The sequence below is a fragment of the Amaranthus tricolor genome, chromosome 11, assembly GCF_026212465.1.
Source record: "Amaranthus tricolor cultivar Red isolate AtriRed21 chromosome 11, ASM2621246v1, whole genome shotgun sequence".
NCBI classification, from domain to species: Eukaryota; Viridiplantae; Streptophyta; class Magnoliopsida; order Caryophyllales; family Amaranthaceae; genus Amaranthus; species Amaranthus tricolor.
The window spans coordinates 21,719,392-21,746,552 of record NC_080057.1 but is presented as its reverse complement, the minus strand read 5'-3'; the positions used below and the strand labels follow the sequence as shown (position 1 = coordinate 21,746,552).

The following is a 27,161-nucleotide window of genomic DNA, read 5'->3' as shown; positions in this document are numbered from 1 at the left end:
TATTAAAGAATTGTGTATAATGAATTAAAATTATGAATTATTTAGATAGGGTCAATAAAGCTAAGAGGATTATATACCTCGGGTTTATTCAAAAAACTAAAAAGGTAACGCTGTAATAATTTTTAGTTAGAGGTTCATATGTTTAGTATATAGGGACTTGTGCTATCAGATATATAATATTAAAAAATATAAAAATTTGTTAAAATATTTAGAATGAAAATAAAGCAAATTATTTGTGGTTGGTGCTCAATGCTCATGTTTTGCTCTAGTGTATGGGTCCCCCACCCTTCAATTGACATTCACAATCACTTGCCAAGTTTATGTTTTGGCCTACAAGGAAAGATTCAAAGAAAACAATGTTTTCCTATATTGGTGTATATGACTATGACTTAAATGCTCCTATAATAGATGATTAATTACCTTTTGTTTAGATGTATTATTTAAAAACAAATGTATTTTCAAATATATTTTATATATGTTTGTAATACCCCAGAATAGGTCGAACTTTTGAAAACACTTTTAATGAAAAACATGAACCAAAACCTACTCATGGGAGTGTTACCGCCACATCTATCTCTAATAAAATAAATGTAAGGCTTAACGACTAAGAAATAACTTAATAACTTTAAATCCAACAAAGGGTCTTACAACATAAGAGAACACTGAAACGCAATCTATGTCCATATAAAATTTAAACAACTTAAGGTAAAATTTAAACTGAAATACGACTCTAACAAAAGCTATGTTTCTAAGTGATCCTCACTCCACGATTCCCACGCAATCAATAACCTGCAACATAAGAATACAAGAAAAACAAGAGAAAAACTCCCAAAATCAGGAAATTGAGTAATTCCAACTCCATCCCGTAAAACGATTAAGTTTGAAAATGATTTAAGAAAATAAAATATAATCAAATTGAAAATAATTTTAGAAAATAATATATAGCTGAGTTTAAAAGAAAAACAATTTCAGAAAACAATATGTATAATATAACATAAACCAATTTATTAATTTGATAATTAATAATGACAAACACATAATCAATTTTTAATTTGAGGGAACGAGAACGCCAGTAGGCCGAGGCTGTACCCCTATACCTACTTCATCAAGAGGTCGTCACCCCAAATAATTCAAGGCCAGCAGAGTATTCTCAGGGAACCCTAGTGTGCACACCCCTTTTACTTGGATCACAACAAATAGAAGGAAGACCAAACATCGTATCGAGTATCAGAAATAATAATACCTGTCGGCAGCTATACTAACCAAACAGGACAACATGTTCATCACCCTTATACTTAGATCACAATTCACAACAAATATAAGAGCTTCATTTCCCTCATGTTACACTTTACGTGATTTAATATATTTTAATAATTAGTCGCGAGCACACAAACATATAATCAAACACACATTATACATTTTATTTTTTGATCATAGGTTTTCTCAAGAAAAATATATCTCAAGAATATTCAATTGCAATATTAATATCATAATATTTTTCTATATAATTTGAGAATATATAAAACATAATATCATACAAAATAATGTCATATCAAATCATGCACCCATTTAAACACATTAATTATCACTTAGCATATAATTCTCCCATTAACAAGCTTGTCACGCGATCCTAGACAACGTACACTTATAATAATCTCTGTCTACGAATCCGCTGTCTTTAATATCGAAATCTTGCGTTTTCGTGACTGAATTTTAAGCAATTGGAAGATGGAGGAAGTATTTTGTAGGAGAAAAAAAGAAAATGTGAGTAATAATGTGAATGAATTAAGGGTAATTGGTTTAATTTATAATAGGTAAGTGAGGTTAGTTATAAGATTTAGAGGGAGAAGTGGGAAGTTATTTGTTAATGGGGAGTTTTTTTTCTTTTATTATTATTTTTAAAATTTTTGAAATTTATTTATTTATTTATTATCATTTATTATTATTATTATTATTATTATTATTATTATTTAAAAAAAAAACGGATGTTACAATGTTAATTTATAATTATAGTTATTGTGATCAATTTGGTATTTCGTTCGAAAACAAGATTTGGATGGAAAAAGATAATAGATAATCCGAAAAAGATAACAGATAATTCATACTTATACCTCCTTTAAAGAGAGGACAAAAAAATATAGTCATTTTGATTCTAAATAGTGAGAGTCTTACACATGTTCAATCTTAATTTAGTTGGTGTGCATAAGAGCAATTACAATAGTGGTAAAAAAAAACACCATATTTCAGTTTTTATGATTTTTCTTTATCTCACCTTTATTTTATGTAGTAGTATTATAATTTTTTGAAATATTATGATGAGTTCCTATTTATAAAGCAAAATAAATTATGGATGTGGGTGTAATTTATTTTTATAATGGGGTATTATTTGTTTAACTCACTATTAAGACTAACAATTTTTTTAAACGGAACTCATTCTCATAGTCACTCATTGTTTGATAAAAATAACATCCATTTTTTTTAGGGCAAATTTTGTATGAGCTTTTCTCACGGTGAGATAGAGTTCAAATAAAGTGTTTTGATATCTACAATTCTAATATGAATATCTAAAAATATTTTTCAACAAAGGGTCCGTTTGGATTAAGTGTAAATATCTAATAGGGTAAATAAAAGTCAAAGTTGGAAAACAAAGTTAATTAATAATTACGAATTGGTGAGAAAGTAATGAAAAATTGATAAAATACAATTAGTTTTCTCTCATCTTGAAGTATAAATTTACTCTAGGGAATGGTGGGGAAAATCTTTTCCTACCAAACGAAGGAAATCACCTTCTTTTTTTATTCATCTTTTTTAGTTTATTACATTTTACATCTTTTACAATTATTTTAATTACCTTTTTCCTTTTGTTTGACTTTTTAACCCCTTTAAATATTTACACTCAATTCAAGTGAGCCATAAAAATAAGTATTTTAGAGTTGTTTACAATGATACCGTCTTAAATATGTGTTTTTGAAAAAAACATTACGCTTGGTGGTTGAAAAAACCACTGTTAGCATACCTTTAACTAAAAATTATAATAAAATAATATTAATAAAATTTATATTAAGAATCAAACAAAATACATTGTATTATGCCTTAATCATAAACTAATAATAAAATAAAAATAAAAATTGATCGATAAATAATATCAAAAGATAAAAATTATAAATACGAACAAAAATGTTAAAGTAACAAATGTCATATTTGAAGAAACTTGACAAATAAAATGTGTTTTAGCGGATGAGTATTGATTGTATCATGTATTTCTATTTAGAATTTTTTTTCGTTGAAAAATGAAACTAAACTAAATAATGTATTCATATAATTTATTATAACAATTCTATTTAATATGTAATAGAATGAAAAAATCATGTATTTTATAAATAATTATTTTTTGAATTAAACATTCATGTACACTTTCATATTACTTGCTACTATATTACAAGATAATGCTCTATTCATATATTATTCTTAATTTGTGATTAGTTTTTAAACAATAAGGTAAAGCATAGTCAAGAGAGATTTTATTTAATTCATCTCAATACAAAGATTGTTAATATTAAATTTTTATATCTTTTATCATTCATAATTAAAAATATTAAAAAATATTAACTAAATTATTAATACATTGAATAATTACGTGAAAATTCAAATAATATAAGCATTTTAAAACGGAACAAATATTTAATAAAAAGTTAAGTCATGTAAGAAAACTTTCTTTACTTTGAGTTTTCAATTCTCCACCGCCATGTGCGGTCTCTGAATCCGATGAATTGCACTGTAGCAAATTTGACGCTAAATCCCTTTATTTCTTCATTTTTTAATCTTAAAAAATTCAAAATTAATCGGTCAATGGTACTTTGCACTATCTTCATCTTCAATCCAAAATCAAGGGAGACAGAAAAAAATTCCATCATTGTTGGGATAGAAGAAACAAGAAAAAAATTCAATGTTATTCTAAGTTTATTGAATAAATTTCCTGCATTACCCGCTTTTTAATATCCCTTTTCACCTTTGTTAATCAAGGGAAAGAAATCAGGTTTGTTTTCATTTTTACTGTAGATTATACCCAATTGGGTAAAAGGCTAGTTCCTTATTTGGGTATGTTAATAGTATTGTTATACTAGGATTGATTCTATTTTTGGGTGGTTTTGATTTGATATTATATGATGTTTTTAACTAGTAATTTGTTAGTTTTCTTGAATTTTTGATCCATTGCTTACAAGTGAAAAACCAGGCAATTTGATCTATTGAGATCCCCATTTTCATTTTATGACAATGTTAGTTATCATGTTATTAAGCAATTTAATGGGATTTTCCAAGAACGTGGGAGATTGAAAACCTTAAAAGATCAATACTTGAATGTTATGCAACTACTTTTTGTTTCTGTTGGTAATCTCAGGATTCTGTATTGAACTTTATGCTTGCTCATCTGATGCAATTGACCTGATTTGAATGTCTTGAATTGTTTTCCCTTTTACTAACTTCTATACCAGCTAGAGGTGTTCATTCCGGTCATCGGATTGATTTCGGGTTAGATGTTTTGAGTGGGTTGGAAATTGAGTTTTGTGTCCATATTGTTTTTTTACATAGTGTAAATCATTTTCAAAGTCGGGTCAAATCGGGTTCAGTTCAAATCATTGGATCTGTTTTGAACACCTCTAAATTACTTAGTAACTCTTAACTTGTATGAGCTTTGTAATTTGTAAACTAAATAGTATATGTTGAGAGATTCTAAAGAAGCATTACCCATCTCTAGAATGTACTGTTTCATCTTTTTATGATGATGGGCTTGAGGGTTTGGTATTATTGTATGTTTTCATTTGCAGAGATCTTGCCTTGGCAGGACTTATACTAAATAAGGAAGTATTGTTATATGGTGCTTTTTATACCAATTGAGCAAAAGGATGGGGCACTTTAGAATTAGGGAAGATGAGGAAGACTTCAAGGGAGGTGTGTTAGGTGTCGAGCCTAGAGTGGGTGTTGGTATTTGTTCTTTTGGCAATAACCCCTGAAACATAGGAGAATATGTTCTTTACATAATTATTCATATTTTGGAGTTATTTACATTGTTTTTGGCTAAAATCTTACATCATGAAATATTGTGAGTAAGGAGGATATTAATGTTTTCTAGGTACACCTAGGCGATTGTGTATCTGAAAGCTTTCCAAATAGATAGTTTAATGTTGGTGGAACAAAATTTGATAGTTTCAGATTGTCGATTTTTCACTTGTTTGTTTTAGACTTTTATACTATGTTTGGATAGCAAATTAGGAGAAAAAAAAAAAAGGAAGGGAAGGGAGGAAAGGGAAGGGAAAGGGAAGGAAGGGAAAGGAAGGGGAGGGGAAGAGAAGAGAGGGAAAGACTCCATTATTTGTATAGGAAGGAAGGGAAAGAAAAATAAAGAAATTTCATTTTCCTTTCAAATCTTTCCTCTTATGGTGAGATTTGGATGTTAATAAAGTGATGGGACTTAATCCCTCCAAATCCTCTCCCTCCCTTTTTGCTATCCAAACATTCCATCCTTTCATATCCTTTCCTTTCTTTTCCCTCCATTTTCATCTATCTAAACAAGGCCTTAGTGTATCTATATGTATATTATAAGTGATTTTACATGCATATGGTCTTTGCTGCCTATGAGGCTATGATTTTTTCAGTGTTGCCATGTTGTATGTCATATATATAGTGGATGAAAGTTAGCTGATTTGCCTGATTGTTCTTTTGTTGTTTTTCTTTTGCAGATGGGGGATGATACTCAAGAGTTCACAATTGATGAGGCCCTCATTTCTATGGGATTCGGTAAATTTCAAATTTATCTCCTTGCGTATGCTGGAATGGGATGGATTGCAGAAGCTATGGAGATGATGCTTCTCTCCTTTATTGGACCAGCTGTTCAAGTTGAGTGGGGTCTTTCTTCAAATAAAGAAAGTATGATAACTAGTGTGGTATTTGTTGGAATGTTGATTGGGTCATATTCATGGGGCATTGTTTCTGATAAATTTGGACGAAGGTAAGCTCTTTTCTCTTAGATGGCTTTATTTACTTGGAAGTTCTTTATGGTCGACAATGCTGCAAAATTCCTTATGAGCTCAATCATATATCATATATTGGGTGTACATCAAACTGGCTCAACTTGTAAAAATTTAACAGATTTCAGGATCGTTAGATTGTTCTCTTGATGCTTCACTTGTCATGAGTTTTCTTAGACTTTGGATATGTAATATAAATGTTGAACATTTTGATTGTTCAAGAGACTAAATCACATACTTTCCATGCCCTTGCAGAGCTTATTTCTGAACTAGTTTGATCGAAAGGTATAATCCGTTTAATGTATTTGCTCTAGCCGTGTTGTTATCATGCACTTTAAAATGTATTTTATGCCTATATAGGGTATGTTTGACAATTGTTTGCTGCTTTAGCTGGCTTATTTGACCAGTCAGTAACATTGACTATTTTTCCAACGTAGTCTAGAGGTATAAATTAACGCATGATGGTTGTTTATTAGGAAAAAGTGGGTTAAGATTCCAAAAATTTATGAAAAAAATTTCCAAAGAGCAAATTTTCATTTTGGCTTAAGAACTAGCTTTTTGTATGACTTAATTGTCATTTACCAAACATGTTTTTTTAGTTTGATGCATAGTACAAAAATGCAGTAACGGTCGTGATCGTGTTAGCGATACAATGATGTAACCGAAGTGATGCAATTATTGTAACACCAAATATTAGCTAAAAGCATGAGATATCTTTTGAAATGGCCCAAAACGTGTTTCTTTTATACCTTTACAACGTGGGAAATATCTATTTGATTTTTTTTGAAAACCTTTACATCGCAGCCAATGCAATGCGATGCGGCCTTGTTTTTGCACAAGGTGAATGGAAAAAGCCGATCAACAAGTCAAAAGTCAAAAGGTTATAAAGCCAATTATTAAACAAGGCCATAATGTAGAACTGTGTGCTAGTAGAAAAAGTTAGAAGATTAAAAGAAGCGACACACTTTTATTTTTATATTGAAGAGATAGTAATTTTCATTGTTCATGATTTTGATTTACTCATCATTGTTAGTTCCTAATTTTACTTCATTGTGTCCATATTCCAGTGCATGTGATTTTGCGTATATTATTAAGCTTTTGTTTGTATAAGTTGATGATTATGTTCTTTTCAATACCAAACCTTGTTTTCTTTTGACTTATCTCTTCAATTGCATATGTTTATTTTATTTCCAGGAATGGATTCTTTATAACTGCAATTTTTACTTCAACAGCTGGATTATGTAGCGCTCTTGCTCCTAACTATACAACATTGATTATCTTTCGTTTCTTTGTTGGTCTTGGTTTGGGAGGAGGGCCTGTATTGTCATCGTGGCTTTTGGAGTTTATTCCAGCTCCAAAAAGAGGTACTTGGATGTCTGGTTTTTCAGCGTTTTGGACTATTGGGACATTGTTGGAGGCTTCATTAGCTTGGGTATACTCTAAACATCATTTTTGTTACATTTAATTTGATCTTTGTAGATATGTCTTCTTAGGGGTTTGCTTTAGTACATTTTATCGAATTTTCATTAATAACAACATTCCATTAGAATTGTCATTCCTCACAATGTCATTAAGTAGCTTGCCCTTATGCTCCTACCTTGGTATGGTTTGGAGGGATCGAACATTCACAATTTACCTTTGGACATGGAGTCCTAGTTCAACTGGGCTTTAGGTCTAATTAGGATTCGTCAATATGAACTTGTGCATAAAATTTTAAATCTCTCGAAATTCTGTCTTCCATGTATCTAGGAGCAATTGTAGCCCTGAATCTTTCATCTCGGGATTGAAAGCAACAACTTGATCCTATTTTCACGTAAGTTGGATTGCATAATCTTGATCTTTGAATTTGACGCTAGTATGGAAAGTTACGCGTAGTTACACATTTCCTTTATGGGTTTGACTTGTCTTCAATGTTGATCTTGGACTTGAATTAGTATTGAACTTTTGCTGAATTGGAATGATCAATAATTGGACGAAAATTTCATCATCAGGCATTGCGTTGGGTTTGACGCCTATTTGGCCTTTTTTCCCTTGGTTGATCACTTGGGCTCAATCTCAAACTTGAGTTTGCTTCCTCTGCACTTATTGGTGTTGTTCGTCTTCTTGGGTTTATTTCTTTACACTCCATCTATTTCTTTAGTCACAAGACACTTTTCTGAAATAAGAAGTTACAACTACTGCTAACTGACTTACCCTAGTGGCTTGATTGTAATAACAAACAACATTAACCTCTTTCACCTGTTTGATATTTAAATCTAACAAAATAAGAAATTTAAACCAATTAGGCTCGATCTTACTTCACAAATGAAATCTAATGTACACGAAAGTCAAAAATTCTCCGAGTTCATCAATTGGAGGTAGAAGTCTGACCTCCACAACAGTAATTGTACATATTCAAAGTTGTGGTGACCAAATTGTGGTGTATATAAAAGTAACAAGTAGTTTCATAGACCAAATCGTGGTGTAATAGGCATGCAACTTAGGAACTTCTATTCATTTGCATTTATTCTTCCTTATGTATTCTATTTCAAGTAGAAGTAAAGTTGTATTTTAGTCTCATGTTAGGCACACATTCAACACAATGAATTATTCAAAAGCACAATTCAACTATTTTTTTTGGCAAGTGAAATCAAAACTAAACATAATTGTTCTTTGATTGTCGTGAGAGAAAAACATCAAGTAGCATCCACTAATCATGTGATCACGACGGTGTATTGAAGAGGGTGAGAATTGCGTGAGAGTAAGCCACACAAAAATTACCGTAAATAATTTAAACACCCGTTCATACGTTTGATCTTGAATAGTCGTTGTAGAGAGTCGAGTTATCCTCTTTGCATGTATCTTCAAAGTCATGTTTTAGTCGAGTAATCCAAGAAATTCATTACGTAATTTTTATTTTTGATGGATTTAGTGTGGTTTTTCAACCCATACAAGCATTTTACACATAGAGAATTATATCGATGTGGTTAAGCACATATGTAAAAGGTGCACTTGAGGAACACATTCTTCTCTAATGTGGTTGGAATTGTGTTAACCAATTTAAAAAAATTAATAATATGAATTTATTATTGATAATTTTGAAATCATGTAATTGTCGAATCTTTGTTTTTGATGATCTTTCACGTTGATTTAGTTTCATCCTGTAGCCATCCCCATATGTGGGATTAAGGCTTTCACATTGTTGTGCAATGCAGATTTTAAACGCTACAAAAATTTTAGTATGTGGCGACATAATTGTTTCAATGGCTATATATGATTTATTTACGATTGGGAACATTTGATCATGAGATATGTCCTCATAGTAGCTTTAAAGGGGTCATGCCCAATTTTTTTACTTTACCGGCCATTGCGGTGAACTTTGGATTTTGTTTTCTTCCTGCAGATAATCATGCCTTCATTAGGTTGGAGGTGGTTACTTGGATTTTCTGCTGTCCCTTCGGCAGTTCTTCTCATATTCTATAGAAGTGCACCCGAATCACCCAGATACTTGTGCAGGACAGGTAGGATGGACGAGGCGCTGAGAATTTTAGAGTGGATAGCAAAAATGAACAAAGCTGAACTACCATCTGGTAATATTGTTTCTGAACACCAAGCTCCCAAAGTAATTGAACTTCCGTCAGAAGATGCACATTTGTTGTCTCCGAACAAAGATGAATACGAAAATCATGATAACTTGGATACTAACCAACAAAAAGGAGCTTCAGTTGTCACACTTTTTTCTCCGCCATTACGGAAATCAACTATGCTATTATGGGTAGTTTTCATCGGAAATGCATTTGCGTATTATGGCCTGGTATTGTTGACGACTGAACTGAGCAACAAGGATAACAAATGTATTCCAAATCATGCTTCATCGGAGTCCGGAAAACCTGTCGATGTGAACTACCGAAATGTTTTCATTGCTAGTTTCGCAGGTATCACTTTTGTATTTTTTAAGAAAAATACTGTACTACTCCGTCCCTTTGATTTTGCATCAAAGAGAAATAGTGTTATTAAAGAAAAAAGTGGGTATTGGAAATAAATGAAGTGAGAATGAATTGTGTCGGTGAAATTAAAAGAGAGTTAAAATGTATGAATGAGATTAAAAGAAACTGGTGGGCCATTTTTCTAAAATAGAAATGATGCAAAATGAGTGGGACGGACCTAAATGACAATTGATGCAAAAATGGAGTGGGACGGAGGGAGTATACTCGTTGCAGAAAACTAAGAAATGTTTGTTGATTCGATTTACTCCAGAGTTTCCAGGACTACTTATTGTAGCGGCAACAGTGGACAAAGTCGGCCGCAAGCTTTCAATGGCATCTCTGTTCTTTCTTTGTTGCCTTTTCTTACTCCCATTGGCGTTTAGTCAGTCTGGAGATTTCGTAATTCCTCTTCTGTTTGGTGCTCGTATATGCATCTCGGCTACATTCACAATTGTGTATATATACGCCCCAGAGGTAACATGTGAAACTGTCTGCCCTTTTGATGAACTTCCATTTAATCCTGAATGAACATGTATAACTGAGCATCCCTTTTCATTGGTAAACTCATAGTGTAAAAATGCGGTAACAGTCATGATCGCTGTAACGAAATACTAATGCGGTTATTATAACGCTTAAATATCAGTTGAAACCCTAAGATATCTCTTGATACAACCCAAAACACGATTATTTATGCCTTTACAGTGCGGGAAATATCGATTCGTTTATTTTAAAAATGCGGCCGATGCTATGCGATGCGGCCTTGTTTTTACACTATGGGTGAATACCTGACGTATGTCAATGCATTTTAGTTACTCAATATATTCTGTTTGTTTCCTTAAACTGTGGTTATAATAGGATTTACTGGGTATGATGGTATGGTATCTTTTCTTTTGAACGATAAGATTAATTTCTCGTGCATTTTCATGACTAGGTATACCCAACTTCAGTTCGGACAACTGGTGTAGGAGTTGCCAGCTCTATGGGAAGATTCGGTGGAATGAGTTGCCCCCTCGTGGCAGTTAGTCTGGTTCATGGCTGTCATCGAACTGCAGCCATTCTTCTGTTTGTGACCATTATCTTTGTTTCGGGGGTATGTGTATTGCTTTTCCCGTTTGAAACATCTGGCCGTGAGTTAAGTGATGAAGTATCTGACATCAACCGGGAAGTTGAATTAACCTAAAATCCCGCTGCGATCTGATAGTGGTTTCTCCAGTATTTGAACATTCTACGCACTTCCAGCTGATCGCAACATCATTTTAAAACCAAAGACCGACACATTTATTTGTTGACATGTAACCAGTTTTTGATTCGAAGGATCATACATATTCTAGTTTAGCCAAAACGACAGCTAGCTAGATTGGCCTATAGATGACTCGTCGATTTAAGCGGGGATGAAGCTGTGCATGTATTCGTGCTGCTTGCCCGGGCATTCATATCGGTTTTGGAGGTTCTCATTTGGTCCTAGAGTAATTGTAGTTCTGTTGTTTTAGCTGATTAATTGGCCTGAGATGTAAAATTTTGTCATAGAATAGGTTCCATATTCTATAAACAACATTTTATATTGTTTTGAGCAACTGTAATCATTATTTATCATAGTTTATTCAATTTCTAAATTACTCCCTCTATTCCTCCGCAGAGCATAAGACAAAAAAAAAACAAGTGGATGATAGAAATCAGTGAGTATGATGAAAAGAGAATACGTTTATGGATTAAATTAAAAGAAATAGAATGAAACTATCACCAAAAAAAAGGAAAAATCAGTTTGACAAACAAAAATAAAATACAAATATGTCAAATTTTACTTTTTGTCGCCTGTTGGTAATATTAAAGTGGTGGTAAAAAATCATAACGCATGTCATATCATTCGAATTATGAGAATATAAACTTCTTCTTTGAAGTCGTCTCACCGAATCATATTTTTTATGTTTTCCATTTGAGAATATAAACAAAAGAGCGGGAACAAAACAAATTGCCGTTGAGGCAACTCTCCCAGAAATGGAGCGAACTCAACGGTTGATCTTCGAATGAACAAACACTTGTTCATTGAACCTGGAAAATAATCTTGATTTTGTTTTTCTAAATTTGGAATCAAATGGAGAGATACACCAGAGTAAAAATTATGCCTCAACAATCCAAAAATAGAAACATTGATTTTCAGGGGAGTATTGGAAAATTCATCATTTTCCCAATTTTGTTCTTCCTGAATCATCTCTTCCTATGGTGTTTTCCATTTTCTTCTTTTTCTTATAATTCATTTATTTTAATTAATGAATTTGTATGTTTTCCTTTGATCCTATCACTCCTTTTTGGATATTGGGTTTTCGGAAATGTTCCCTAATTTTCTAGGGTTAGGGTTCATCTTTCTTGTGCTCATAACCTTAGTGCACTCCAAAACTGATTCTAAAGATGGTAAAACTTTAATGAGTTATCTTATTTCTGCATTATATGATCTGGGTTATTCTTCATTTTGCTAAATTTGATTATTTTTAATTGGTTTTCTCATTTGCATTTACAGTCATTGCCCTTAATGTTATGTTTACAAGCTTGAAATCTCCTAAAAAGTTGAAGTATTGGGAAGCAAGTGGTGGTGATCCTTGTGGTGATGGATGGAAAGGAATTGATTGTTCAGGATCTTCCGTCACTGAAATGTACTTCCTTTCTTTGGATTTTTTTTAATATGGAAAAGTTATGCTGAATAATCTAACCTATCGTCAATCTGTTGTGAATAATCTCTACTATTGATTATTGATTATTTTTAAATAAGCTACGTTTTAATTGGCTACTGTAGGTATCTATTGACCGTTACACTCACCTCTTCTTCCTCAGTCCTTATGCTTCTTCAATGGTCTACCATTACTTTTCTTTGTTGGTAGCTACCTACAACAGCCAGATAAAATGTAACAAGGGTACCATCAGTAAAATATTTACAATGTTGAATTATTTAGGGAACTTTTTAGAAATAATCAATAGTAGTGACTATTCACATTAGATCGGTTGCCAATAGGTGGAATTATCTCGGATAATTTTTTCTTTTTGTTACTTATTATTATAAGGTAGTTGAGCGAAAGAGAGGCCTAAGCAAGATTTGATCTTAGTATTTTGTCCGGATAAAACGGTACTTGCTCTTATTTAAACCTAACACTAATGTTAAATCTTGTTTTGATAAACTTTGTAGAAATTTATCAGGCTTAGGACTATCAGGATCACTAGGTTATCAGTTATCAAGCCTTTCATCAGTTACATACCTGTAAGCTTAATTACTGATTTTGCTTTAACTGGTACAAATTTCTATCTTCCTCCTTTGGTTGAATTAGTTGCTACACTGCATTATTATGAACAACTACTTTTTAAGTGTGCATAACTAAAAATATGCATTGCTTAAAATCAAACAACATCCTATTTAATTATGTATTTTATTATACGTAAAGAATAAAAGGTAAAATAATATTGCTTGATGAATAGTAGTTACTATGCAACTGTAGTAACTCGAGGTACTACTGCTAAATTTGTCATGGAACAGGGACGTGAGCGATAACAAACTCAACGGTGATATACCTTATCAACTTCCTCCTAAGTTAAAACACCTGTAAGTGTTAGTATTATTTCAGCATAATTTTTTGGTTGAGTTATATTTTTTTGACATGATAGCTTTTGATTAATGACTTAAAATATAGGAATATTATATTATATACTCTCATGATACTCATATCCCAATGAAATTAGTTTGCTTGAGTTGTTCTAAAAAGGATTATGTGAAGAGGTTTGCTAGGTAAATAACCGTGATTTACAACTTTGGTAAATCACAAATAGGTGTAACTGTGTAAGATGTAAATAGGTCCAGGCTTTTAATGATTTTGTTTTTTATTTTTTATTTTCTGATTATTTTATTAGTTATTTTTTGTCTTTTATAGTGATTTAATCACCATGATTAAGTTAGATTATTAGTATGTGAAAGGAACTTCTAAAATAATGCTATGCATATCGAAAATGGTGATCAGTTTTTGAGTCTTTTGATATTGTCTAAAAAAATGTTTTTTTTTCATACTGAAATAATTATTTCTAAAATTGTACTCCTAATTAATATCACTTTATAGGTATTAGATATTTTCTTTTCTTAAGAGTTTGTCAAATTTTTTATTTTTCATTTATGAAAATATCTTTACTACTTTCTTATATTTTGATCCACACGTTTTAACTGTTCTTTAATATTATCAGTATAATTCAAATGATTTCACTATTTCAATATTTATATAATATACAACTATGACAATTGTTAGGGACAAAAAGAGTATTTTTTAACGGACTTTGTTATTGTGCTGTCATCTTAGGGATTTGTCCAAAAATGGATTTAGTGGCACTATTCCATACTCTATTTCGCAGATAAAGACCCTCAAGGACATGTAAGTTTTTTTTTCTGAAATTATCCCTAATAAATCAAATTTTGTTCGTTCTGTTGAAAATAAATTTATCTATTTTTTATTTTTTAATAAATTTATAGGTTTAATTGCTGGAAATAGACTCATCTATTGTTTATAATCTTCAAATCTTTTTTGTAAGTCAAGTAATTATGAATAAAAAATAATTGGATTTATATTTGGCAATTGTATTCAAAGTAAATAATAAGTGAATTATTTTCCGGCAGATCGAGCAAATATTAATTTGTTATTAATAACTTAGATATTTTTTTGTTATTTGGGGTATTTTCTTTCCTTTTATAACATCTGTGGCTTTTTTCTACCAATTCCCTGATAGTAAATTTTGGGTGTATCTATTTTTGCAGTGATCTAAGTCATAATCAGTTGAATGGTCAGATAACCGACATGTTTAGTTCACTTTCAAACCTTGATTACATGTAAGTGTTCAATTTGGATCATTTTTCATTATTTTTATTGTTAGAGAATGATCAGTTTCACATTTTAACTCTTTTAATTTTACTCATATCCACCTTTTTACTAAAAAACATTGTATTTCTCTTTGCTACTGAGTAGGATAAGTGAACTTTTGATTTCTGAAACCTTACACTTTTTCTTGTTTTTAATAGTTGTTACACTTTTTTCACACGATGTAATGCGCAATTTTAATCCTTAATATCTCTAGTTACATTGGATCAAAAATTTTAAAATGTAATATTGTGAAAATATACATCTGGACGAATCAAATAAGATCCCAAATGACTATATTAAGAAGTATATGCCAAACAAGATCAATTGATGAACAATAGTTACTACAGTGACTGTAGTAACTACTAGAGAGATAGTTAGTATCACATGATTCGCTAATCGCGAATCTAAAAAAAGCGAATTATAGTCAGTTTTAGACTATTTTTGAACTAATTTGAGCGAATCGTTCAAAAGGAGAACTAACTAACGAATTATGTTTCACTGGGGGTAGTATATCTGAATTTTTAATCCAAATATGCATGCATCTAAGTTGCAACCATTTAGGTGATGTTTTGAGTAATGGCTTTTTTGGGTGTGTATGACCATTGCTTAAATTGGTGTCTATTTGCAGGGATCTTTCATTCAACAAATTATCAGGAAGTTTGCCTCAGAGTTTTGGATCTCTTTCAAGCCTCTCCAATTTGTAAGTAAAAGATGCATATATTTTTTTGTCTCAAGTGTTCTTGTAGCAGACTTAAGTTCATATCATGATGCACAGGTATGTTCAGAACAATCAACTCAGTGGCCAGATAAATGTGCTTGCCAAACTCAAACTTGATGAACTGTAAGTTGATTGCAAATTTATGTGAGAGCTTTTTGAGATATGTTTGTTTATTAAAAAGAAACGGAGGATAGTTTTGTTTTAGGCTTTTAAAAAAACAAGTGTTATTTCATGATCACTTTATGTTAGAGATGTTATCAAAAGTCAACGTGATAAGAGGTTATGGGTTCGAATCTCAACCACCCCTCATTTAAAGTGGAATATTCGGCGGCTATGCGCATCCACACTTCTAGCCCAATGGCCTCTCACGTAAGCGGGCGTGTTAGAGTATATAACATATCCTGGGGCCTCAACTATGAGCTGAAGCTTTTGGTTGAGTTGGTTCCTTGACACTTTAGCTATATGAAAATGTCTTCATCTAATCTTTATGTTTTGCTTAACAAGCATTATATTATGTTGATGATTGGCATGCATACATGTATCTAAATCAAAACATTACACCATGCTTGCAGCAATTTGGCAAATAACAAGTTTAGTGGGTGGATTCCTAATGAGTTGACAAAAGTGAAAAAGATAGAGTAAGTTTATAAAAGCCTTTTAGTTCATTTTTGTATATGTTCTTGGGTTCTTGTTGTAGAATGTAGATCATTGGACATATATCGTCTCACCTCGTGTCTGTTGGAAAAATAACCCATATGTGATCTCACATTGAAGAATTAGAGTGAGGTTGACTAACATATAAGCTTGATGAGCTACTCATGCTATTAACCAATTGGTTTTAAGAGGAACTTCATCGGGTTTGTGTGCAGTCAACTCTCCTTCTGTGTGGGTCTCATGTACAAGTCTAAATTTATCAGCGTCACCTTCCAAGAAGGCCAAAGCCTCTGGAGGTATTGGGATCTTGATGTTGATAGTAACATGTGGCATTGTTTTTGAAGCATTGAAGGAAATCCTTGGTCTACTGGGGCACCTCCTCCTGGAATGACTTGGGCAAAAGATGTTAAGTCTACACATATGGGTAATAAAGGAGGATTGAGTGGAGCTATGATTGCTTCAATTATAATGGGGGTGTTGCTGGTACTTGCAATCGTGTTGGCGATTATGTCGAAGAAAAGATCCTCTTTCTCCTCAAATTTGGTTGAAGAACCGGAAACTCCTGGTCGTCGCAAATCTTTCAGTTACATTGGCTCTAATCCATTGTCAACTGAGCTGGGTGCAGATAAACACAAAAGTTACATAGGTAAATTCCTTGTTCTATACCAATTATGCAATTACCATCTTGTTTTCGTGATTGAAATCGAATGATTAATTACATGGGTGCATTTGCTTCATCCTTGGCAGATCGACAATCGATGGATTCAACAAACCCAGACTATGAAGCACTACAATCGTCTGGTCCAATTGGTCTTAAGCCTTCACTATCATCTCGTCTCAAGACGTTTAGGAGTAAAGAGCCGGGAAATAATGCATCTTCTCAGAGAAGGGTGTGCTTTGAGATTAATGCTTATACATTATCCGAGTTGCAGATTGCTACTAATAATTTCGCATCTAATCGATTACTCGGAGAAGGATCTATTGGACGCGTTTACAAGGCTAAACCTCCTGATAGCAAGGTATTATTTCCTCAGAAGAATTTCATTACTGCTGAGTTTCTGATATATTTTGTTATTCATGTGTTAACTTTGGAGTTTGTACAATCTGTAGAAGCGTTAAGCAAGGAAGAACCATTTTGAATATTCCACTTGACGGTATACCAATGAACTAGACAAATAAAGCAAGTCATAAGATGTATAAGCAATGCAATAAACAAACAAGTTTACCAATTTATGAGGTTCACCAATTTGGCTACGCTTTCTCTTAGGGTAGTATTATGTGTTTGAAGGATATGGAGTTCTAGCTCAACTAAGAACAATGAAGGTATTACATGAGCATATATAGACTTGAGAAGATAGTTGCTCAAGCACATGCTTGGCTTAGTTTACAACTTTAGTTTTTTGAGAAAGAAAATATATTAATAAGATAGAAAGTACTTACTTAAGGGACAAGATGTCCCGTCCATGAATTTAATTACAAAATAACCCTCAGTTCACTTCGATAAAGATCTTTCGGAGAAATATCATTTAAATATCCAAAAGCTTTCATCCATAAAGATGCTAAAAAAATAATTTTCTCCCACATGATTTCTGCATGCAAAAAGTGGTAAATATGATGCTTTTGCTCTAACCGAAGTGACCAAATGATAACCAAGAAACATGTATTTCAAAGTCCCAAGGTCAAAGTTTTCTATACCTAAGAAATCACAAATATGCTGTAGAGCAATCCAAGATTCCTTAAGATGTGGGACCCAAATTGAGTAAGTATCATAATTGCAAAACCGACCAAGCTAACCCGATGCATGAACTTCTCGATCGAGAATGTCTCGATATGATTTCATCAAACAAAATGGTAGAATTCGCGGAAACTAATTCAATACTAATGAGCATAGTGCTATACAAATTTCAAATAATGATCCATTGCCTGCTTTGAAGCCGAGTTGCTAGTTCAGTGGGTGCCTGCTTCTTCTCGGCCGAGCAGATAAGCCTGGAAACATTCTGACTTCTTGGTGGCTGGTATGCTCATTCGAGCTTCTTGAGGGCTTGTGCAACCACTTCATGGGCAACTTCTTCTTTAATACATAGAACCACATGCACTCCAAGACAAGGGTTAAGGCATCTTTACTCTTCTTCCCATAATTGACAGCAACTCCACCATGAACCTTGGGCCGCCTTCTTAAGCTCACCAATCTCCATGTCTCATCACTTACTACACAATCAAGCCAAACACAAATGGTTGACCATGAAACACATGCCAAGCAAACCAACAATGGCTTGATACAAAAGCAAACTCTCCTCCATATATACCATTTTGACAAACTTCATTGCAGGTGTAGTGTAGTTGAAAAATGCTGTTGAATTTTAAGAATTCTGGAGTAAAAGTGATTATCTTAACTGTATCAGGTATTAGCTGTGAAAAAAATAAGTTCCTCATTCTTTCAAGATGGCAAAAGTGACAAGTTTTCAGAGATTATTTCGAGTATCTCCAAAATTTACCATCCAAATGTTGCCGAGCTTGTTGGACATTGCTCAGAGCAGGGCCATAACATGCTGGTGTACGAGTATTTTAGAAATGGTTCGATTTATGAGTACCTTCACTTGTCTGATGACTTTAGCAAGCCCCTTACATGGAATACTAGAGTGAGGATTACTCTTGGAACTGCACGCGCTGTTGAGTAAGTCTCTTTCTTTTCTTTCTTTCTTTTAGATATATATCAATCAAGGAACTTTAGTGTTCATTTACACTTTGTACATATATGCTCGGATTTAATAGAAGCGTCTTAATAAAAACAGTTATGTGTAGCCGATCCCATATTGTTGAGATTGAGGATTGCATCTTGTAATATTTTTTATTTACATACATCCTTGTACATAGGTTCCTGCACGAGAACTGTTCGCTGGTTCATCGAAGTATCAAGTCATCCAATATTCTACTTGATATGGAGTTGAACCCTCGTCTAACAGAGTGCGGATTGGCAACTTTTTATCAGGTAAGGAGTAGTAGATTGTTAGAGTTACCTGTTGGAAATGGTGAATAGATTGTGTTCTCCAGCAATTGATATATTGTTGCTATGAAAACTTAAATGGGTTAGATGAACAAGCCTTGTCTCGAGACTTTTCTTAGCGTGTTATTTGTTTACAACAAGTGATTTAGTGCTTTCCATAACATTTTACTACTATCTCCGTCCGAAACAAACGTCGCACCCAGTATAACATAATTCGCTGGCTAAGTTTGGTTTTTGAATTTGTGATTTGCTCAAGTTTGCCCAAAAAAAGCCCAAAACCTACTTTTTTTTCAATTCGCGATTCATGAGGAGATTAGCGAATCATGTGACGCTGGTCACTTCCACCTTTTTATTCATACAAGTCTATTATTTTAATCAAACAAGAACAAATATTTGGGATAGAGGGAGTATTATTTTTTAATCATATTTGTTGCAAGATTCTGATCTTCTTGCTAAAGTTGTGCACACTCAACTCTCCTTGACCCTGCCTAGGTTGGAGTCAATGCCATACGGAATTTTGTTTCGGATTTATTTTTTCCCTTGCATTTTCCTGTTTTTGTCTTTATTGGAAAGGCATGATCCTTATACAGTTTATGTACCCCAGGAAGCAAGTGAAAACCGTGGAAGTGGGTGGTGTGCTCCAGAATGCATAAATGGTGCAACTTACACATTGAAAAGTGACATGTATAGCTTTGGAGTCGTCATGCTCGAAATATTGACTGGTCGCATGCCTTTTGATAGGTTTGTTTTGATTGCTATACTAACCAAACTGTACTTAATACTGCATATATTCTATTCTCTCTGCTCATTGTTTCCTTTCCTTTTGTTTTCAGTACTAAGCCGAAAGAAGAGCAGTATCTTGTACAATGGGCAGTGCCACAGCTCCATGATATCGATGCTCTTGAGAAAATGGCTGATCCTTCACTACGTGGACTCTACCCTCCCAAGCAAATTTCTCAGTTTGCTGATATCATTGCGCTTTGTTTGCAGGTTAGCACTGTCTTAATATGATGAAAATAACGTAACTTCGAATAGTTTATTAACTCTACCTAATGCAATCTGAAGTGTACTCGAAATTACACAAATCAAATCATACCTGACCCAAATACACCCAAAGCTGAACCGACTGATGCGTAAGTTTGTAACCCTGCCTGTTTATGACTCAATCTGAATGGACCGTTTGCCAATGCTATTTGTATGGCCAACTTGTGCAAGCATACATAGCAGCACCAAGGCGCGTTGTCGACTCCATCTCTATCACTCTATGGCAATTTGTGCAAGCATACTTACTTCAAGGGACATGATCCATTGGAGACTCGCAAAGTTATCACAAGTCACGACTATTGGAAACTAAGTATAGAACCTATGTAAAGTAGCATCAACTTGTTTGTCAAGGAACCAACTCAACCAAAAGCTTATATTATATACTCTAATACACCTCCTCACATGAGAGCCCTTTGGGCTAGAACTTAGAAGTGTGGATGCAGCAAAGACCCTTCTTATACCTCTTGTCACGTTGACTTGTGAAACCAAGCTAGGCCCCATAATATGTTATATACTCTAACATTGTAGAGAGCTACTTATCATGGATAGCGCAAAATGCCCATGTGAAGCCTTAATCCCCGAGGCTAGGATCCCATTGAACTCCATGTGTGCATCAAAAACATGCATTAGTACGACGAGAAGGGCATGGGAGTTTCCTTATAATTGATCTCGCTGCGTTCATCATCAAATCAGTCCCCGTTTACAAACTCTCCCACCAAAAGCCGCAAATACTTTCATTTGGCACTCAATATGCTCGTCATCACTTCCCCGCATATCCATCAACAACCACCCAATGATAAGTAAGATGCACCCCCTTAGTACCACAACACCCTCTTTCCACTGCACCCTTTTTTGCACGAGGCTTTGGCATTGATGTGGTTGTTGTCTAAGATCATCAGCTCGTTCCCCACTCCGATTCCCTAGTTATGATCATGCATTTGATATTTGAACTTTAAACTTGCAACTTATTAGTTTGTCATTGTTAACTTGATACAAAATACACAACACGAAAGCAGTTCTCTTAAAGGTTTTGCATATTTGTTGGTTGTCGTGTAGATGGAGCCAGATTTTCGGCCAAGTATGTCAGATGTGGTGCAATCATTACTCCAGTTACTTCAACGCCCCAGCGCAAGCAGACAACAGATAGATGATTATGATTACTAATGTAATATTGTTTCTCCAATTTAACATCATAGAAGATATATAGATGTTGACTGTACAAAATGTGCTTCTTCCAAGATTTGTTCTCTTATCTGAGCCTTCTTTTTTTTCCAGATGATTATGTATATTTAGTTATGAAATTATATTTTTGATCTTTTTTCTCATATTTACATCATCTGTCGTTCATCAATCATATGGGATACATATTGAGTAAGCGGTTCAATCTTCGTTTAGGGCATTTAAGAATAATGTATCAGTCGTGTTATTACTATTACAAATGCATCATTATTATTAAATATTCGGTTGTGGATAAAATTGATCTCGGTTATTACACTTTCATTTAACTACCGATAGTTCAAATTCAGTTTGATTAAAGTTCAATTTAACATCATAGCTTGAAGTTTTATCATTTTAAAACAAATTAAACCATAGTAAATTTGTTAGTCAACATAGTAATAGACTAGTAGATTATAATCAACTAAACCAATAAATTAAATTGAATCATTCAAATCATGTGTCTCCATTTTATAGAATTATCTTTGATCATGATTGGCAAAAAATGATACTAAATTTGATTAGTATATGGTATTTTGTGTTTAAAGAATAAGTGAACAAATATCCCAAGCATACATGAAGAAGTTACACTCTTCTATACATGCATGGAATCAATCAAAAGAGTCCAAAAATATTATTTGACTCAAGTTGCACTTCAACAATCCATCTTTACACATTAAGCCTATTCATTGTCAAAGTTATACAATCCTAAACATTTTTTTTTACCATAATTATGTATCGTTTCTATGATGTTGTCAAAGAATTAAACAATGAAAATGGATGGCGAGTGCCCGATTTAATTGATCGGGCCATGTAGGAACAAGGTCTAAGTCTATCAATTTGTTAGGATTGCTCAGTTGCATACATCACTACACTTCCACTTAACACCTATCGTAAAATGACTCATCTCGCCGTAACTTTTCTTGAACTCTCAAAACTTTGCTACACAAACTTTGAACTCTACAACTAAAAGAGTCCAAAAAAACTTTGTAACCCTCAAATAAAATTTCAAATATGTTCTTAATTTATCATCAATTGTCTTTTTTTTATATAAGTTGCAAAACTATTATTAGAATGCAAAAAAAAAAATAATAAAGATTATTTATTGATAGGCTAGCCATATTTTTCTCTCTAAAACATAGCTAATCTCTTACATTCTCATCCTCCCTCAACAACCCAAATCATAGACTTTTTACCAATTAACACCCACATTTACACCCAAAAACCCTCCAAAACCTTCCCATTTGATATCATCATGCATTAACAATTATTAAAAACAATTCCTTTCATCTATTCTTATTATCTTTAATTAACACATTGGCCTCCATTAGCAATTTGGAAGACAAATAAAATAATGCATGATGATAATATTCGATATTGATCTTTTTTCTCATAATCTAAATTTAAACCTAATAAATATCATTTAATTTCATATTTTTATATTTTCATCGTAACGAACTCGATAAATTGTTAAATTGGTAATGGGCGCGCATGCATTTGATCAGCTTGTGCGCCCACCATTACCCTCGTCTTTTTTTCTCATTTTTCATTTCATATTCGTTTTGTCAACAATGTACCTATGGACACCCATACTAGGTGACATAGAAATGGAAGCCTTGCTAAAATTCAAGTCATCTCTAGTACATAAAGAAGGTACCCCAAATTGGAACCCTTCAATTGTCCCATGTGCACAAGGGGATGTCTCAAAATGGGATGGTGTTATATGTGATAATGGTAAAGTATGGGGCATACAACTAGAAAATATGGGTCTAAAAGGGAAAATTGATATAGATGCACTATCCCAATTGCCTGAATTAAGAACTTTAAGCTTAAAAAACAATATTTTTGAAGGGTCTATCCCAAATTTAAGGCCATTAATAAAATTAAGATCTATTTTTCTAAGTAATAATAAATTTTCAGGTGAAATTCCTGATGATGGGTTTGTAGGAATGGATGCTTTAAGAAGGGTGGTTTTGACAAATAATGGGTTAAAAGGAAAGATACCAAATTCTTTGGGTAGGTTGCCAATTCTTATTGAATTGAAATTAGATGGTAATCAATTTGAAGGGTGTATTCCTGATTTTCAACAAAGTAATTTGAATATTAATGTGGCTAATAATCATTTGGAAGGTCCTATTCCTGCTAGACTCTCTAAAAGAAATCCTAAGGTCTTTTCAGGTAAAAAAATTTTTTGTATTACTTAAATTTGGAAATAAGTGTATTATTATCATCGGCGAAATCACAAGGAGCTGACAAGGGCTCGACCCTTATGGTGCATCCATTATCGTTTCGGTTTATTTTATAAAAGTTTGAACTATGCAGATCTTTTGATTATATATTATTGCTCTAAAACGGTCTGGTTGTTGGTTAAAATGGGTGGGAATTGTAACGAGGAGTTGGGTGTAATTTTGGTAGGAAAATATTTTGACGAGTTTAATGGTCATGGTTGCTACATTATTTATCGCATTTTCTTTGCAAAATTTTTATTAATGCATTAGCATTTAAAAATGTGGTATTAAGTGGTAATGGAAAATTTGTAAATTTAACATAGAAATAACATGGTATATATCTTAAAATTTTCACTGTAAATCATTTTTATTATCACCATTTAGTATAAACAACCAAATTGGTTGTTAGAGTAATAAACATTTGGTGCTTGAATGGTAAGGGAAGCTTTAATATTACATGGACTTGAGTTTCAAGTCTTTTTAGTGTAACATTTTAGTTATAATTTTAATTCATATATTTTCCGTTATTTTTAACTTTTATTTTCTGTAATTATCCATATGGTGTAGTTTGTAGGAAGAATCTCATGTAATGCAACTACATCCCCACAAAATTTTTCGAAAATTTTCATATCAACACCAATAATGGACCAGGAATTTCCCTACAAGTTTCATATAATAAGATGGCGAGAATATATCTAGGTTTGGATCTATCTAGATTATGGTCCACTTGATCAAAACCCTATTAACATTGCAAAGTTGTTCACATATACATGCAGCGATGATATTAGTGATCAACTCATTCTATACTAGTATTTTAAATTCATCTTTATTATGAAGATAGTAATGAAAATGAATATTTGCTTTAATAGTTTTTATAAAAAAAATTCCATGCCAAATTCTACTAAACAAATTTCATTCAATCACATAACCACTCAACAATATAATTTCTTAAATGTTTTAATATTTCTTAATTAAGTGAATACTTTTTTATGTTGATACAGGGAACAAAGGACTGTGTGGGCCCCCTCTTGAGCCATGCACTAGTGAAAAAACACCCAAAGATGTATCAACTCTCAATACAAAATCCAAATCAAGTAAATCCACTCTGATCGTGCTGGTTATAATGATTGTACTTTTAATCACGTCTATACTAATCGTGTTCGTATGTCGAAACAAACATAAAGCAAAGTTAAATAAACGAACTAGTTTGGCATCTCAAGATGGGAATCAAACAACATATGTTCCACCAAGTGAAGAACACACAACTACAAAGAAAAGACAAGATCCAGGAAAGCTAGATTTTGTGAGAGATGACAGGAAAAAGTTTGATTTATCAGAGTTGTTGACTGCATCAGCACAAGTGTTGGAGAGTGGAAATTTTGAATCTTCTTACAAAGTTGAGATATTTTCGGGGCAGTTATTGGTGGTTAAGAGATTTAGACAAATGACTAAAGTTGGGAGAGAGGAGTTCAATGAGAATGTTTGGAGGATGGGCAAGTTAAGACACCCAAACTTGTTGGCTTTAGTTGCTTATTATTATAGGAAAGAAGAGAAGCTTCTAATATTTGATTTTGTTGATTGTGGGAACTTGGCTAGTCAACTTCATGGTTAGTATTTAGTAATATTACTTGTCTCTTTTTTTATATTGAGGTATTTCACAAATGGTTGTTGGTTGTTAGTTGTTGGCTAATAATTATTGTTTTGTTTGACCATATCGAAATGATGGTTATTTTTATTGGTTTTTAGACAAGTTGAATAAGCTAATTGTTTAGGGGATGTTTGGTAGAATTAGATTTTTAACTCTTAGTTGTTTATAAAACAAAAAAATGGATCAACAAGCCAAAAGTCAAACTAATGTTTTCATTTTGGCCGAAAAGCTATTTATTAAACACTTTTAGTTTTTTATCAGCCAACAAGCTAAAAGCTAACTAAAAATTCAACACAAAAGCCAACTACTACACACCCCGATCGTTTATGCTACTTTTCAATAATTTGTTAAAAATAACAGCATATTAAATGTTGTTGGTGTACACTATATATATTGAGGGAATGAAAGGGAAAGGAGTTGGAGAGGTACATTTTTCTTTCTCAGGTTACCAATTTTATAGGGGAGGAACTTGAACGTATTAGTTCAATCATTTTTGTTGATAAAAAAGGAAATATTTTATGCAAAAATGACCTTATATTACTTTCTTCTCCTTCCCTTCTCTTCCCTCTCCCTTCCCTCTCATAGAGAATATTAACTTAATATGGGCTTCAGATATTAGCTTAAATTTGTTGGTTTCTTAATATTGTATCAGAGGCTCAGATTATGGCTTTGAATCTCAAATATTCTTCCTTTGAAGTGAAATTATTAACGTTGAGAAAAAGAGAGATTTGTATTGTATTTACACTTCTAACATTCTTGTGAGAACGATGGCATAATAGAATATACATTTCATATTAGAGTCTCAACTATCGGCTTAAGCTTTAAGTTGAGTTGACCCTTAACACCCTCGTAAAGTAACACAAATAGCGCCCTCATTAAAGCTTAAAAATAACGTAGTGTGGTCTTCTTGTGTTTTAGGAAACCGTAAACTGAAGCAAGGAAAGTTAGATTGGCCAAAGAGGTTGAAGATAATCAAGGGAGTAGCAAGAGGATTAGCATACTTATACAAAGAACTCCCTAGCTTAATGGTGCCACATGGATACCTTAAATCTTCAAATGTACTACTAAATGAATCATATGAACCACTTCTAATTGATTATGCACTTCATCCTTTGATCAATCCAGAGCATGCTAAGCAACTCATGGTTGCGTATAAGTCACCTGAGTATACTCATCATGATCGTCTTACAAACAAAACTGATGTTTGGAGTCTTGGAATTCTCATACTTGAAGTTTTAACTGGGAAATTCCCAACAGATTTTCTTGCTGTTGGTAATGTCAAAGGTGAAAATCTAGTAGCTTGGGTGAATGTCATAGTAAGTGAAGAAGAAAAGGGTGAAGATGTGTTTGATAAAGAAATGGAAGGAACCCATCAAAGTCGAGGCGAAATGAGTAAACTTTTGAAGATTGGTTTGAGGTGTAGCCATGAAAATGTAGATACAAGATGGTGTATAAAAGAGGCTTTGGAGAGGATTGAAGAGATCAAAGAAACGGATTAGCTCGATCAACAACTTTCAAGTCCTCACATGAGATTATACATATAAGCAATCACGTATATATACTTTTCTGCTCCACTCAGATTCCGCTATATTGTTTTTTAAAAGCATTCTTAATAAGATTGCATAATGTAGTAATTTTTGTGGAACAAAAGAGTACTTTAAATTCAATTGTTTTAGGCATTTTAGTCAAAAAATTTAGAATTTTATAAAACTTTATCGCTTTGTATTTTCTCTTTCACTTGCTTATTTTCTTTTTCTTTTTCATATGTTAAAATTC

At 32.9% G+C, this 27,161-nt stretch overlaps 3 protein-coding genes across 4 annotated transcripts; all 3 read left to right on the top strand.

Annotated features, from left to right (window-relative positions):
• The first annotated feature begins 3,696 nt into the window (after positions 1–3,696).
• On the top strand, positions 3,697–11,609 carry LOC130827894 (organic cation/carnitine transporter 7). The gene is made up of 6 exons (XM_057693784.1): positions 3,697–4,036; positions 5,739–6,007; positions 7,221–7,458; positions 9,409–9,940; positions 10,263–10,465; positions 10,923–11,609. Exons 2-6 carry the CDS (start codon positions 5,739–5,741, stop codon positions 11,169–11,171), a joined length of 1,491 nt encoding a protein of 496 aa, XP_057549767.1. The 5' UTR covers positions 3,697–4,036; the 3' UTR covers positions 11,172–11,609.
• Positions 11,610–11,726: 117 nt separating this feature from the next.
• LOC130827893 (protein STRUBBELIG-RECEPTOR FAMILY 5-like) lies at positions 11,727–21,709 on the top strand. Of its 2 annotated transcripts, XM_057693782.1 has the most exons (16): positions 11,727–12,400; positions 12,507–12,639; positions 13,167–13,238; positions 13,512–13,577; positions 14,320–14,391; positions 14,772–14,843; positions 15,503–15,574; positions 15,650–15,715; positions 16,165–16,230; positions 16,591–16,892; positions 16,994–17,265; positions 18,649–18,920; positions 19,121–19,235; positions 19,855–19,991; positions 20,084–20,240; positions 21,351–21,708. In XM_057693782.1, exons 1-16 carry the CDS (start codon positions 12,319–12,321, stop codon positions 21,456–21,458), a joined length of 2,064 nt encoding a protein of 687 aa, XP_057549765.1. In that variant the 5' UTR covers positions 11,727–12,318; the 3' UTR covers positions 21,459–21,708. The 2 variants fall into 2 exon arrangements, with proteins under 2 accessions (XP_057549765.1, XP_057549766.1); XM_057693783.1 differs by lacking the exon at positions 13,167–13,238 and having other exon boundaries at positions 21,351–21,709.
• A 1,039-nt stretch (positions 21,710–22,748) lies between these two features.
• Positions 22,749–27,000, top strand: LOC130827891 (pollen receptor-like kinase 4). The gene is made up of 3 exons (XM_057693779.1): positions 22,749–23,687; positions 24,739–25,344; positions 26,304–27,000. Exons 1-3 carry the CDS (start codon positions 22,991–22,993, stop codon positions 26,882–26,884), a joined length of 1,884 nt encoding a protein of 627 aa, XP_057549762.1. The 5' UTR covers positions 22,749–22,990; the 3' UTR covers positions 26,885–27,000.
• The last annotated feature ends 161 nt before the right edge of the window (positions 27,001–27,161 follow it).

Bases quoted from the DNA above. Each gene is read 5' to 3' on its own strand.
- LOC130827894 (XM_057693784.1), top strand. From the start codon at position 5,739: ATGGGGGATGATACTCAAGAGTTCACAATTGATGAGGCCCTCATTTCT. The intron at 7,459-9,408 runs GTATACTCTAAA...TTCTTCCTGCAG, and splicing joins TGGAGGCTTCATTAGCTTGG to ATAATCATGCCTTCATTAGG. The intron at 10,466-10,922 runs GTAACATGTGAA...TTTCATGACTAG, and splicing joins TGTATATATACGCCCCAGAG to GTATACCCAACTTCAGTTCG.
- LOC130827893 (XM_057693782.1), top strand. From the start codon at position 12,319: ATGTTCCCTAATTTTCTAGGGTTAGGGTTCATCTTTCTTGTGCTCATA. The intron at 13,578-14,319 runs GTAAGTGTTAGT...CTGTCATCTTAG, and splicing joins CCTCCTAAGTTAAAACACCT to GGATTTGTCCAAAAATGGAT. The intron at 16,893-16,993 runs GTAAATTCCTTG...CATCCTTGGCAG, and splicing joins TAAACACAAAAGTTACATAG to ATCGACAATCGATGGATTCA.
- LOC130827891 (XM_057693779.1), top strand. From the start codon at position 22,991: ATGGGCGCGCATGCATTTGATCAGCTTGTGCGCCCACCATTACCCTCG. The intron at 23,688-24,738 runs GTAAAAAAATTT...ATGTTGATACAG, and splicing joins AAATCCTAAGGTCTTTTCAG to GGAACAAAGGACTGTGTGGG. The intron at 25,345-26,303 runs GTTAGTATTTAG...CTTGTGTTTTAG, and splicing joins CTTGGCTAGTCAACTTCATG to GAAACCGTAAACTGAAGCAA.